Source organism: Anabrus simplex, chromosome 13 (assembly GCF_040414725.1).
Source record: "Anabrus simplex isolate iqAnaSimp1 chromosome 13, ASM4041472v1, whole genome shotgun sequence".
Lineage (NCBI taxonomy): Eukaryota > Metazoa > Arthropoda > Insecta > Orthoptera > Tettigoniidae > Anabrus > Anabrus simplex.
Window position 1 is genome coordinate 10,526,859 of NC_090277.1, and position 16,144 is coordinate 10,543,002.

Consider the following 16,144-nt stretch of genomic DNA (forward strand, 5'->3'; position numbering starts at 1 on the left):
TTTCCCCTAAAATTCATAAATAAATAAATAAATAAATAAAAAATGTCATTCACACAGCCCCTCAAAATTCCTCAAAAATAATTTTTCCCCTAAAATTCCCCCCGACACTTTTATCCCCCCAACTTGCCCTCTAGGACGATTAAATCCCCCTAAATTTAGGGGAAAAACCCCCAAGTTGGCGACGCTGACATCATCAATTCTCCTCCACGCCGACTCAGCAGAGCGGGAGTTCACATGAGGTAACAGTAGTATGTTTCCACCTTAAATCTCGAAGTATTCACCGCACTCACAAGAAATCAAGAATTCCGCCTCAACCGCCTGCGCCACTTAGCCCGGTGAAGGCGGAAGAATGTGGGAAATTGCGTACAGAAATAACAGTACATCTGACTAACGTTTATATCATACTGTGCGTCCTATTTATGTTTGAACCACGTGTTCTTTTCTAAAAAATTCTTTATATTTCACGAGTGACTTTCTATCCACTTTGCAGGTGAAGATTTTTACGGTGAGTTTTATGTAATGAAGTTACTTGGAACTTGTCTCAGGCGACTGAAGACTTCTCTCTGAGTATAAAAATTAGCTCGAGATAGGGAGTTGTACCGGGAGTTAATTGATAATGGCGAAGAACACCGCGCTGGCTCTCATTTTTTTAGAAACGCTGTTCACAATATGCAGTTTACTTTCGAAATGTGCAGGTTTGTGTTTGTTGCTCTTCTTGAGTGATTAATTTTTGCATGGTGAGTATCGAACGACTCTTTATTGTCTGGCATACCTTTATTTTTCGTACAGTTTTATTCCGTTGTTTTTTTTTCTAATATTATCTTCATTAAAAAATTGTGATTTCTGTCATTTTACAGTATCCTCGACCTCTGTCAGTTGAGTTGGAGCTCTGTCATTTGCCGATCTTCTAAATCTCCACAAAATACTCAACGCGTAAAAAAAAACTTGTTTTCTCAACACAGCGTAAGCCCAAAAGCTTATATCATGTCTATAATATATATATATATATATTTTTTTTTTGGCTCATGTTTCAGCGCCAGATCAGTGCAAGTAATTTATAACACCAGCACCTTGTAAATACTTCATACGTTATGTGAGATGGACCTGGAAGTAGAGATCAAAGATGAACCAATCTGGCTTGAAGGAACAGTAAATTCTTCACTTGTAGGTATCATTCTAGACAACTAGAGTGTTTAGGATTTAAGTTTTAGCAGACAGATAAGTTTGAATGGTTACATAACTCTGTTTGTTGCACATGATAAATTTCATATTTGTATCTATTTTCTCTTCAAAATTATGCATCTTGTAAAATTCATAGTAGAGACGTAATAGATTTCTGTGAAAAAGCAAAACATGAATATATAATCGATCCAACCTTCATATTCAAATCTGATGTGACAGAGCCATGAGGAGTCTACAAAGATTAAAAGAAGAGTTTCAAACTGTGTATCTCCCTCATTCATGATGGATACCACTGCCAAGCCTTTGTAGTCATCTGACTTATGTTCATAGCCAGATGCATAATATAACTTTTTCTGCAACAGGCTGGGAGTCAGCAAAGATGTCATCATTGCCATTGTGCTAGGGCTGCTGAAATATCCTTCACCATATTAAGATATCATTTACATTCATTCTGTTTGTTTGCTGCAAAATGTAAATCTCTGCTTAGTATTTGTATTTGATTTCCTTTGTTCGTGACAGCTGTAGGCTATTAATTTAGACATGTTTTTAATATTCTAGATCCTTGTGGTCCTGTGTAATTTCACAAGATAAATTATTAAGTTTAAGAAAAGGAAGCTAAGAAATATCACTTTTCATTATTTTTTTCTAATATAGTAAATAAGTCAGTTCACTTCATATTTAGAGTATAAATGGTCAAGGAAAGGAGACAAAAGGTGGTAAGTTCTGTTCAGTTGTTCGTATGTTTATTTATCATTACTGATCTGTCATGTGTAAGATCATCTGAGAGATTTTATGGCATCACCGACAAGATCTGGTTTGCAGGAGATGGCAAGGAAAAGCACATTCATGATAAGCTACATTTTACAAACACACTTGCTCTTGTATTGCTTTTGTAGCACCACTGTTTCTCTGCTTGGTTGTTCCTAACTTACTGGGAACTTTTATAACTTGTATCTGGCTGGTTTTCTTGGTACCATTAATAAAACTTTCACTTATATCATTTTACGGTAAGTGATATACCGGAGGCATAGATTGCATGTTATGGATGTGAGGACAAGGAGAGGTGGGGACATCGATTCTGATGACTGCTTGGTTGTCACAAAATGCAAACAACGCTTAGTCAAACACAGGGAAGTTTCTGTCCTGAAGGTGAGGTGGTTCAGTGTTTGAGCCTTGAAGAATATCGCCACCATCAAAGATGGGGACAGAGGGTACAGGCAAAACGTGCAGATCAGAGCAAGAGACAAGAAAGCACTTCTGTAGAAGATCTCTGTGGAACAATCGAGAATTCCATCACATATGCAACGACAGAATTTGTAGGGTTCCAAGAACCACTTGTAAGATGCAAGTGGTTTAATGCAGATTGGGAAGAGGCTGCCCAACGGAGAACCAAAGTAACTGACAAGACCTTACAATGACCGACAAGGTCAACAGAAGTATACCATACAGTGAGAGTAGGAGCAAACGGGGTGTTCAGTAGGAAGAAAAGACAGCGAGAGAAGAAGCAGCTCAAAGCCATCAAGGAGCTGTGTAACAAGGAGATTTGTGCCATGTTCCCGGAAAAAAGGGAAATCAAGAATGGGTTTTAGCCCGAAAGATCATACTACAAGGACAAGGAGGGTCTTTTGGTTGGAGAGGAGCAGATCATGTCGCGATAGGTGGAGCACTTCAAAGAACTTCTGAACTGAGGGGGCAGAGGCCAGGTGGATGTGATCGACTTCGTGTGCAATAATAGAGCACTAGATGAGGAGAGCTTGCAGATAGCATACACGCCCTGGTCTCATCTGTGCGGGAGAGTGAGGAGAGGCCAATGGACTGGAGCTTGACAAGACAGTAATCTCACTACTCAGTGTGGCCTACAAGATCTTTTTGAAGATGCTGGCTAGGAGGCTCAAGCCCTTTGCAGAGAGGTAGCTGGGTGAATTTCATTGTGAGTCCCAGCACAAGAAGTCAAGGGACCAATACTAACCCCATGACTCATGCTTGAGAAGTGTTATGAGTACATCAACATTCATCCGCTCTACGTTGAATACTAGGAGGCTTACAACATTGCGTGCAGCTGTGAGCTCACATCCAGGAGATAGTGGGTTTGAACCCCACTGTCAGCAGCCCTGAAAGTGGTTTTCCATGGTTTACCATTTTCACACCAGGCAAATGTTGAGGCTGTACCTTCATTAAGGCCACGGCTGCTTCCTTCCCATTCCTAGGTCTTTCCTGTCCCATCGTCTCCATGAGACCTGTCTGTGTTTGTATGATGTAAAGCAAGTAGCCTACAACAGTGCGGACAGATCAAGGTTGTGGCTGGTGTTGGAAGAGATGCAGGTGCCAACAGAAATTCACTAACCTTGTCCTGATGTCTGTGAGTTGTACCAGTACCAAAGTGATGATCCAGGGGCACCTCTCCAGAGAGTTTGAAGTGCAGATAGATTTCAGGCAACGTGACTCATAGTGTACCACCCTGCTTAACCTCTGTCGGGACCACGTTATCCATTGAATACCACTGAATCCAGGTGGTGCTATTTGCAACAAATCCCTCCAATACTGGGCTGTCAAAGACAATGTTCTCCTGCTCGGGTGATGTGCGAACTACCTGATGGAAGCTTTGCAGCACATGAACGAGGGATCACAACATCTGAGCTTGCAGACCTAATGGTGAACACCAGAGACAAAGCAAGATTTCTTGGCATGAGAGGCCTTGAATGTGCAGATGACACATACAAGGGAGTGGCACAGTTCTAGTACCTGGGAGCCCTCACGACTGGGGACAACATGGTCACAAAGGAGATAAAGGTGAGAGCAGCAGGTGGAAACAGGTGTCACTTTGCTTTCAAGAAGTTACTGAAGACTACAACGCTCTCCAGAAGATTTAAACTCACCGTGTACCTTATTACAATCCGTCCAGTGAGACATGGATGCTAAAAGAGCGTGACAACTCTCTAGTGCTGAGGGAGAGGAAGATCTGCGAGGCTTAAAGTTGAGGAGAGTTACGCATCAAGGCCATCAAAGAAAATCTACGCTCTGTACAATAACTTCAAGATAATCTCAGAGGCCAAAAAGAGGATACTTTGGTATATTGGGCACATCATAAGGATGGAGTGGGACCGAGCACAAATAGTTTCTCGACTAACATCCTGGAAGTCAGTCAAGACGAGGGAAACCAAGCACAAGGTGGCTGGACAACATTTCAATAGATCTGGAGTAGGTAGGATTCCAGGGCTGGAGAAGGAAAGGAGTGGGGGAATGCTATTGGAGAGGCCAGGGTCCTTCATGGGCTTTAGTACCAGGAGAGTGAGAGTGAGTGAGTGGATGGTATGTGCTATGGTGCTGATAACTTTTCCCAGTTGCTGTGAAGAGACTGTATATTTTTAATTGTCATTGAGTTTGTCCAATTTATTTATTTCTCCCAGATGTCAAATCTGCTGCTTCCAAATGCTGACGATACATTAGCTGAGGTAAAGATTGAACCACTTGTATTTGCTGACCAAACTGTTGAAGAGACTTCCTTAAGCACAGTCAAGGAAGAGTATGAAATAAAGGTAATTACTTTTCCCAGTAGTAGTCATAATAGTAATATAATAGTTAATATAAGCAACTATAACACAGTAGATGGGACTATACAATTCTTGTTTCTTCTTTCAAAATTTCTATTCTCTGACAATTAAAAATTGAATTATTGGTGTGCAGACGTTACATATTTTTAATCATCTTGTATTTTTCTTTTTGTAAAGGTACCTAATCTGCTGCTTCCACCTGCTGATGATACGGTAGCTGAAGTTAGGATTGAACCATGGTGTGTATTTACCAATGAAGTTGTAGAAGAGGCTGGTGTAATATTACTGAAGGAGGAATATGAAATCAAGGTGATTATTTTACCACCTATAGTTGTATAATAGGAGTTTTTAATCTTAATAATCAAAGTGACTGCAACGCGGTGGTTGAGAATATATTATTATTATTAGAATTCCTTCAAATATCTCTTCTCTGGCAATTTGCAGTTGACAGAATGGCTGGTGAATGAAAATAAATTGTTATAGGAATATGTGTCAGCCCAGTCTTTCTGCAGAGTTGTAACCAGAGAATGTTCTGATCTAGCGAGGTATATAACAAATTTGATGGTCTGTACTTGTAAGTCTATTGCAATACTGTCAGTGATTGTGCATATTCAAAAGGTAATGTTTCATTATGGGAAATGTGTATTTAATTTTATTTCTTTATATGTACTCACTGTTTCAGAATGTTGATCTCTGTCACCACAGGGATGTTTTATGTACACCTGTTGATTTTTATCTGTTTGTGTATTTAGGTAGTCTGTTTGTCATAAAAAGGCAGTAATCAGATTGGTTGATCAAAGCTTCGGACAGTAGTCACAAATCAGGAATAAAACAAAAAACTGAGGGCAAATCGGGTTATCAATTGTTAAAACATTAACAGTGTCAATCAGTCACATTTCTATACACTAGATGGCATTAAGAATCGCCAGTAGAGTAGCTCAAGCGGTTCCAGCACTGACTTTCTGAGCCCTAATTAGTGGAATTCCATTCCCAGTAGTAGTCATAATAGTAATATAATAGTTAATATAAGCAACTATAACACAGTAGATGGGACTATACAATTCTTGTTTCTTCTTTCTTCTTGCTCAGTCCGGTGGTATTTGAAGGTGCTCAAAAATGTCAGCTCCAGGGTCAGTAGATTTACTGGCAGATAAAAGAACTCCTGTGAGACACTTTGGTGTCTCCAGAAAGCATAAAAGTATTTAGTGGGATGTAGAAACAATAACCGTGTTGTAGTTGTCTGTACACCATGTACAGTTTGCTGACGTTTCGAATACATTGCAGAATTCTTTATCAAGGTGACTGAAATACCCCTACTTGATCCAAGGTAATCAGTTTCCCAGGCAGAAATTTACACTACTAGAGTGGGCCTGACCTTGGCCTTTTATATCCTAGCCTTTCTGGATGACATAAGCCCTGGCTGTCTCGTGACTATTCTGGAAGGTATGTGTCACAGCCAGGTTGTGGGGGCTTGCCCGCACTGTTATGTAATGTGGTTTCGGCCCGTTTGTTTATGTTGTGTTCTGTATGTCTTAAACTATGAATGATAGGCATCCAAAAATTACTGATCTTATATCCTTCTTCTAAATTTATGTTGTTTGGATGTTTCTTGATTTCGATAGCCTCGTGGATTTTCCTTTCCAGATTCCAAGGGATAGCTGCTAGGATCTTGGTCTTGTCAAATGATACTGCGTGCCTTGTTTCGTAGGAATGCTTAGCTACCTCTGAAATATCTGTGTTTTGGTTCTTGGTGTGACGGATATTTTCTTTTAGGCGAGTGGAGATCAGACGTGTTGTTTCACCAAAATAACAAGCTCCGCAGCTACATTCAATGTGATATACTCCAGGGGCCTGTAATTCGATTGTGTGTTTTACTGGTGGTAGATAACGGGCTAGCTTCCAATGAGGTTTATAGACAGTTTTTATGTCGTATTTGTCCAGTATCTTGCCGATCCTATCTGTAGTGTAACCGCTATTTCGACCGCGTACATAAATAATAATATTACAATAGAAATAATAATGATAATCCAAAATAATAATAAAGTAATACCAATGATAAATAATATAATACTTAATAATATGAATAAGGAAATTGCAAATAACGTGGTGGCGATGAATTCCCATCGAAACGTGACAAGTATCCTACATTACGCAATATTAAACCAAATACAGGGAACACTTACAGGCCTAAAAATGACAACTAAGAAAGGATAGTGGAAGGTGCTTGGAACCCTACGAGGTCTATGCAAGGTATGACGTTATGGGGGAGAAAAGACTTACATGAAGCACCCTCTATCTCAATTATATTAAAAATAACAAATATAAAAATTTACAAGAAACAAAGTTAACTAACAGAGCAGCAGATATTTTACATATTTTACAAACGGAATAACTACGAAACCAAAACACAAATGAAAGGATTAAAAGACAGGAGAAAGACTTTAAATTACGAAAACGAGAATCTAGGGCAAACTCGGACACGTTGAATATTAAACCTTGAAAATTACATTAAGCAAGAAAATACCGAAATGCAGAGGAATTAAATTAAATCAAACGAAATCAGGAAACATTAATAATAACATGAAAATAGCACAGAAATAACACTTACCTCGGAAAGGCAAAAGTTCCCGAGGGTAGCCCTCGAGTGCGAACGCTCGCTAGGGCGGTCGGATGGAAAATGACGCCGAGCATACGCATCATTTTTTCAAAGGCGGCAAGAAGACCGGATATGGCTCGATTACAATTAACCAATAAGAAACCATTTCCACTAGATTCTCTTTCGCCAATACATTCGCATGACCATACATGGTCATTTCCTGGCTACAGACGCTAGATACATTACATCAGTTATTTCAACATCCCTACCTGCGCGTGCGGTATAGGCTGTTCCAAATTAAAGCACCTTTACGTTTTTTAAATGTTACCAGATTACATCATGATATACAAATCACTTGATCATTCTTGCAATGTTAACAATCCAATCTTGAGGTTTTCTTAAATTACATTTTACTAGTTACATCATTTCAGAATCAAAATACTTCTTGTATCTCGCAATGTTCATACAGTTCAACATTTCATGCCTATTGCCTAGAAGAAAAATTATTACACGTATTTCAGCTACATAAACAAATATTCCAGCAAAGTCCAGAGTTCTTATTTCTTCATTTCTCAAAATATTACAAACAAAATAAAATCCTTCAGATATGTTAAATTTCCAAACTCTAACTTCTTGCAACACACAACATCCAGTTGCAGTTCTCTATCCCACCACAGCTTACAGTAGTATTTTTAATGTATGGCAGTATCGCTGTTTTCGGGTGGGTCAGTTCTTCTTTCCCGTTGTTTTCTCCTACGAAGGCCTTTTCTTTGTTCTCTTCTGATTTTTTTAAGGACTCATCGGATGTTATTGAGCAAGTAGCCATTTTTCATGAGGGTTCTCGTGAGGTGTTCTCTCTCTTCCTCAAGGTGCTTTGCGTCAGATATCACTATGGCCATGTTCATCAGTGATATTAGGACAGCCTGCTTTTGTGATGGGTGATGATTAGATGAGGCGTGTAGGTACCTGTCTATGTGAGTGGGTTTCCTGTCTACTACGTGACTCAGAGTCCCATTGGAGTTGCGTTTTACTAGGACATCCAGGAACGGTAGTTTTCCATCTACTTCTCTTTCCATGGTGAACTGAATATTTACGTGTATAGAGTTGAGATGGTCGAAAAATAGCTGTAGGTTATTGCTCCCGTGAGGCCAGATTACGAATGTGTCGTCCACAAAACGGAGGAAAGGTTTTGGTTTCAGGGTAGATGTGGCTAAGGCTTTCTGTTCGAAGTGTTCCATATACATGTTTGCTATTACTGGAGAGAGTGGTGACCCCATCGTGGCCCCTTGTGTCTGTTCGTAGAACTCCTCATTGAAATAGAAATAAGTGGTGTTACGGCATTCTTTAGCTAGTGTTGACAGGTCTTCTGGAAGTTACTGTTCTAATAGCGGAAATATTTCTGTTAGCGGCACCTTGGTGAAAAGTGACGTGACGTCAAAACTTACTAATACGTCCGTACTTTCAATTGATTGGTCCTTAAGGAGCTGGATGAAATGTCGGGAGTTCTTCATGTAGGTTTCAGTGTGTCCTGTATGTGGCTGAAGTAGTCCAGCTAGGTAATGGGCAATATCGTGCGTCTGAGATCCTATAGCGCTCACGATAGGTTGCAGACTTATGCCTTCTTTATGTATTTTTAGGAAGGCCATACAATTTAGGAGGTATAGGGTCCGAGGATATCACCTTCTTTTGTATTTCGGCTGGGGTACTGGAATTTTTTACTAGTATGTGGAGTTTGTTCTTAATGCAGTTGGTAGGGTTTCTTATTTTTCTGTATGTAGAATCGGTGAGTGATTGTTCTTTTTCAGAGTGTAGTCTGTGCATGTCATTATCACCGTAGCGTTGCCTTTATCTGCGGGTAGGATAATTGTTTCCGTATCTTGACGTAGTGTTTTTAGGGCATGAATTTATTCTTTGGTCAAATTGGATGGCGGCGGCTTTGCGGTTCTCAGTAGACATGATGTATCCTGTCTGATCTCCTCTGCAGATTCGGTAGGAAGGTGTCGGATTGCAGTTTCAACTTTGCTACTTATTTCTTCCACCGGTATACAATTCGGAGCTACTGCGTAGTTGAGTCCTTTTTTCAAGACCAAGGTAGTAGGTTCACTGAGTGGCTTGTCTGTGAGGTTAATTATTACATTCTTCTGCAGTGGAACAGGTGGTTTCGGTTTCTGTTTTTGTAGGAGGCGGTTGAATTTCTCGTTTTGCTTGGCAGTGGCTAGTTCCAGTGTACGCTAGGATTGTGTGTTGCTAATGCTGTTTAACATGGTGCAGTCATTGAGAGACAAAGTGCTGGCAAGTTGCAGGTGGAGGTGAAATAATTTATTGTTGAGGTGGTCCAGAGTCTGTCTGGTGTAACTGATCCGTTCTCTGAGGAGTTTTATGCTGGTTTCATGAAGAATACGGTCTGTCCGTCGGTTCTTGGTGTGATATTTGAGTCTGACACATGCTGGTATAATGCTGTTGTCCCTGCAGCGTTTCAGAATGGTGAGTCGAGCCAGGTAAATACTCATTTTCTTTTGAAGGTTGTCAAAATGCCTAGTAGCTTTGAGAATATCCTCCCCGTAAAGGTTTTGTATCTTAGGAGTGAAGCTTCCAGGGTGTGAAATATTATTTAATTTAATTTCCAGGTTGAACCGTGTTGTAATTGTCTGTACATCACGCCCAGTTTGCCAACATTTCGAGTACATTGCAGTATTCTTTGTCAAGGCGACTGAAATACCCCTACTCGATCCGAGGTAATCAGTCTCCCAGGCAGAAATTTACACTACTAGAATGGCCCTGACCTTCGCCTTTTATATCCTAGCCTTTCTGGCTGACGTAAGCCCTGGCTGTCTCGTGAGTATTCTGGAAGGTATGTGTCACAGCCAGGTAGTGGGAGCTTGCCCGCGCTGTTAAGTAATGGGGTTTTGGCCCGTGTGTTTATGTTGTGTTCTGTATGTCTTAAACTATGAATGATAGGCATACAAGAATTACTGATTTTATATCCTTCTTCTAAATTTATGTTGTTCGGATGTTTCTTGATTTCAATAGCCTTGCGGATTTTCCTTTCCAGATGCCAAGGGATAGCTGCTAGGATCTTGGTTTTGTCAAATGATATTCTGTGCCTTGTTTCGTAGGAATGCTTGGCTACCGCTGAAATATCTGTGTTTTGGTTCTTGGTGTGATGGATATGTTCTCTTAGGCGGGTGGAGATCAGTGTGTTTTCTCCATTTTGTGGCAGACACATTCGTAATCTGGCCTCACAGGAGAAATAACCTACAGCTATTTCTCGACCATCTCACTCTATACACGTAAATATTCAGTTCACCATGGAAATAGAAGTAGACGGAAAACTACCGTTCTGAGATGTCCTAGTAAAACGCAACTCCAATGGGACTCTGAGTCACGCAGTATACAGGAAACCCACTCACACAGACAGGTACCTACACGCCTCATCCCATCATCACCCATCACAAAAGCAGGCTGTCCTAACATCACTGGTGAACTGGGCCATAGCAATATCTGATGCAGAGCACCTTGAGGAAGATGAGAACACCTCACGAGAACCCTCATGAAAAATGGCTACTCGCTCAATAACATCTGACAAGTCCTTAAAAAATCAGAAGAGAACAAAGAAAAGGCCACCGTAGGAGAAAACAACGGGAAAGAAGAACTGACCTGCCCGAAAACAGCGATACTGCCATACATTAAAAATACTACTGATAGGATCGGCAATATACTGGACAAATACGACATAAAAACTGTCTATAAACCTCACCGGAAGCTAGCCTCTTATCTACCACCAGTAAAAGACACAATAGAATTACAGGCCTCTGGAGTATATCACATTGAATGTAGCTGCGGAGCTTGTTATGTTGGTGAAACAAAATGCCTGATCTCCACCCGCCTAGAACAACATATCCGTCACCCCAAGAAACAAAACACAGGTATTTCAGAGGTAGCCAAGCATTCCTATGAAACAAGGCATGGAATATCATTTAACAAGATCCTAGCAGCTATCCCTTGGAATCTGGAAAGAAAAATCTGCGAGGCTATCGAAATCAAGAAACATCCAAACAACATAAATTTAGAAGAAGGATATAAAATCAGTAATTCTTGGATGCCTATCATTCATAGATGCCTATCATTCATAGGTTAAGACATACAGACCACAACATAAACACACGGGCCGAAACCCCATTACGTAACAGCGTGGGCATGCCCCCACTACCTGTCTGTGACACATACTTTCCAGAATACTCACGAGACAGCCAGGGCTTATGTCATCCAGAAAGGCTAGGATATAAAAGACCAAGGTCAATTTCTGCCTGGGAGACTGATTACCTCGGATCGAGTAGGGGTATTTCAGTCGCCTTGACAAAGAATACTGCAATGTATTTAAAACGTCGGCAAACTGTACGTGATATACAGACATCTACAGCACGGTTCAACCCAGAAATTAAATTAAATAATTCTTCACACCGTGGAAGCTTCACTTCTAAGAAAACAATAACATTGTTGAGGATATTTCCATGGAGCAGAGAAGGAAAGAAGTATGAAGGGTAAATGCCTGAGCAAAAATTAAATTTCAACATCAAAATCTACTGCAATATTTTTCTCTTTTCTTACTGGAGGATCTTCTCCAAAACAATAACAACATTCAGAAATTACAGTGAAAGTAAATTTACAAACAGGGGAGAAGGGACTACTATTTCCTACCATTCTAAGTGTCAATATTTTACCATTAGTTCCTATAACATGCAATCTTCGGCTTATTTAATGAGGCACCAACCCTCACAAACGCAAATTAAATCCCATAAGAGAAGGGAAAATAGATTTTTTACACTGTTCAAGAGAACAAGCCACAACTTGTAGAAAGAGGGGGACCGAGCTCGATAGCTGCAGTCGCTTAAGTGCGGCCATTGTCCAGTATTCGGGAGATAGGAGGTTCGAACACCACTGTCGGCAGCCCTGAAAATGATTTTCCCTGGTTTCCCATCTTTACACCAGGCAAATGCTGGGGCTGTACCTTCAGGCCACGGCCGCTTCCTTCCCACTCCTAGTCCTTCCCTCTCCCATCGTCGCCATAAAACCTATCTGTGTCGGTGCGACGTAAAGCAACTAGAAAAAAAAAAGAAAAAGGGGAATTGAACCCTCAAATTAAAGTAACATTGCATCACAGCCTCATTTTACAAATTACAGAGTATGTGACCTAATGGGCCTTAAATTTACTTTAGATAAATTAATTTAAAAATGAAATCATATCAAACTTCTAGTTACTTTCAGTATAACCCACTATCTGTTTTAAAATTCTTGAACAGCTTTCTCACTTGCTATCCTTATTTAATCAGGGACTCACATCTGAAAGTGGATCGAAAGATCCAGAAAAAATACAGGGGCACAATACAGAAAACTACGCAATAAAATGAAATTAGTAAACTACACTATATTGATTCTGAGTGTCAAGCGAAGAGGAAAGCAATAATGAAGATGGCCCCTTATATGAAATTGATATTAAAGATGTTTCCAAAAACTATAAGATAAATATAAAAATAGAGCAATAAAAACCTAATTAATTTAGTAATTTCAGAATTAAATTAAACCACTGTTCAAGAGAACAAGCCACAACTTGTAGAAAGAGGGGGACTGAGCTCGATAGCTGCAGTCGCTTAAGTGCGGCCATTGTCCAGTATTCGGGAGATAGGAGGTTCGAACACCACTGTCGGCAGCCCTGAAAATGGTTTTCCCTGGTTTCCCATTTTTACACCAGGCAAATGCTGGGGCTGTACCTTAAGGCCACGGCCGCTTCCTTCCCACTCCTAGTCCTTCCCTCTCCCATCATCGCCATAAAACCTATCTGTGTCGGTGCGACGTAAAGCAACTAGAAAAAAAAAAGAAAAAGGGGAATTGAACTCTCAAATTAAAGTAACATTGCATCACAGCCTCATTTTACAAATTACAGAGTATGTGACCTAATGGGCCTTAAATTTACTTTAGATAAATTAATTTAAAAATGAAATCATATCAAACCTCTAGTTACTTTCAGTATAACCCACTATCTGTTTTAAAATTCTTGAACAGCTTTCTCACTTGCTATCCTTATTTAATCAGGGACTCACATCTGAAAGTGGATCGAAAGATCCAGAAAAAATACAGGGGCACAATACAGAAAACTACGCAATAAAATGAAATTAGTAAACTACACTATATTGATTCTGAGTGTCAAGCGAAGAGGAAAGCAATAATGAAGATGGCCCCTTATATGAAATTGATATTAAAGATGTTTCCAAAAAATATAAGATAAATATAAGAATAGAGCAATAAAATCCTAATTAACTTAGTAATTTCAGAATTAAATTAAACCACTGTATTTCTGTAGTAATAATAATAATAATAATAATAATAATAATAATAATAATAATAATTGTACTAGTAACTATCAATTGTAGTAATGAAGTATCAATAATAATACAAATAAAAGTTATGATTATAAAATCATCATCAACATCATTTTACACTTCCAGTTTCCCAGGTACTGTTGGCAAGTCTATTCCATTCTTTCTTATTGAGATACGTTCTGTTCTTAATGACAGTGTTGTTAAAAACAACAAAAACCATAATAACAAAAGAAGTTGATACCAATAAAATAACAATACTACTAATAATTAAGTTGAGATAAACCTGTATACATTTGATCAAATATGTCAGTCGTCTGTCTGGACTATCAAGGCATGTAACTCCATCGTTACACACTTAAAATATTATATAACATCATTTTATATCATGTCCTTTATTTAACAGGAACAGGTGAAAAACAGTCAGACATTAAAAAATGTGTAGGTAATTACAAATTCCGTGTCCGTGATTTACGCACTAGCACTAATGATCTTCTTAAATGTTTTAATACTAGAAGGGACTGCTCCAGGTAATTTATTCTAATCCCTTGTGGTCCTGTTTATGAAGGAAAACTTGCCCACATCCGTATGCTGGTTTTTGGCCCTAATTACAGTATACACTTGTGATCATTTCTCAGGAAGTATTCCTAATACTACTTCAGGCAGCCTTATCTGTGTAGCTCACAGTTGAGCTCTAGTTCTTCTGGATTCAAGACTTTCCCAATTAATGGTTTACCTCCAATTCCCGTTTACAAAATGCATCACTCTTCTTTGAACTTTTTCTAGGGAATTCATTAAACCTACCCTGTATGGATCCCAGCACGCAGATCTGCGTACGAGAATCTCTCTTGCCAAACATTTATAAGCTTTACTTTTTTTCACCAGAATTAGCTTTCTTGAGATTCTGCATAATAAAATGTAATGATCTCCAGGATTTCTTAACTACATTTTCCACATGCTGTGACCAGTTTAAGTTTTTGTTTTCTAATAGTAACACCTAAGTACTTACAATTATAAAGTTCAACAACACTTTCCCTTCCAAGTTCGTAATCCCACTCTCTTGTCTTTTTTTCTACCAAAACACAATTTCTTGCATTTTCCACTGTGGATTTTACTATTTTTTTTTTCCCATGTGACCATATTTCATCAATATCTACATCCTACTGAAGCAGTAGTTCCTTCTCCTCCTCTGTCTTTTATCTCCAGGTATATGATGCAATCATCAGCAAAGAGACGGACTTCCGATTTTTTCAGATCGGACACATCGTTAATGAAATGTATGAAAGGAATTGGCCCAATAATGCTACCCTGAGCCACGATAGATGTAAGATTTATTGGAGATGATAGTGTTTCTCCCACTTGCACCAAGTGAGATCTTCCATTGAGGAGTTTTCGTATCTATTTTAGCACTCTGATGTCAATGTCCGTATGCACTAATTCGTTAAGTAGAATATCATGTGGCGCAAGATCGAATGCCTTAGCAAAACCAGTTACTACTGCATCAATCGTTGACACATTGTCGAGCTTATCTAATATGTCTTGATATATGGGATAGAGCTGTCTTTCGCAGGAGAAGCCTTCCATAAATCCATGCTGCTCCTTAAATATCATTCCAGAAGAGTCCCATTTTAACCCGCCAGTGGTCGCTTTATGAGCAAAATGCTCACGGTCATTGAAAATCAACTGCTCTTTTAAACAGCATGTAGTTTTGAACTTGAGCCCTGGTGTACCTTCGCACTGCAGTTTTGTGAGAAGAACGGATGCATTGAAACACACATCTGTGACCTTGAGAAGGCACAGTGAAGGAGAAATTATCACTGGCCGTCAAGGGTGAGCCTTTTGCTTCACGCGCGACCAGTCACGTTTGCACTAATTTGTGTGTGTGTAATAGTTTTGCTATTGTTGTGTGTTGTTTCATAGTTGAAACAGTTCTTTGCAACTTATTTTATTCATGTGTTGTGTAATTAGTGCCTGACAATGGCTTCAAGTCGTGACTATTTAGCTTAGTTTGATGAAATTCCTAGTTATCAATTTGAGGGCAAAAACAGTGACTGGGACTGTGAAAGTGAACACAGTGAACATACTACGGATAATGAACAGTCCGTGCCAGAAGAACGTGCTGATGGTACCGTACGTGGAGAAAAATCTATAGCTGGTGAACAACATATGTTGGAGGTAAATGATAATTTCATGTTTAGTGACAATGTTTATGTATTGAAGGATAAGGTGACAAAGTGGGGCAGACATCCACCAAGGAAAAATCGACACTCACGTATTTGTGTTGAAAATAGAGTGACTCCTCCTCCTTGTGTAAAGGGCATTGCAAAAGATGCACACACTATTTTAGAAATTTGGGAATTGTTTTTTCCAGATACAGTTATAACCACTTGAGATTTATTACTATTTTAACTTTATTTGTAATATTTACTGTTTTTTATAAC

At 39.3% G+C, this 16,144-nt stretch overlaps 1 protein-coding gene across 2 annotated transcripts in view; it reads left to right on the top strand.

The window, feature by feature from the left end:
* Positions 1–331: 331 nt before the first annotated feature.
* The window catches only part of LOC136884687 (zinc finger protein 596), a 35,953-nt gene continuing 20,140 nt past the window's right edge, over positions 332–16,144 (top strand). Inside the window, exons 1-4 of one of the 2 annotated variants that reach the window (XM_067156956.2) lie at positions 332–695; positions 1,035–1,164; positions 4,590–4,718; positions 4,911–5,042. In XM_067156956.2, the coding sequence (XP_067013057.2) occupies positions 1,099–1,164; positions 4,590–4,718; positions 4,911–5,042 (327 nt within the window). In that variant the 5' untranslated portion in view covers positions 332–695; positions 1,035–1,098. Of the gene's footprint in view, positions 696–943; positions 1,165–4,589; positions 4,719–4,910; positions 5,043–16,144 lie in introns of those variants that run through there. The other variant, XM_067156953.2, reaches the window with a different exon arrangement.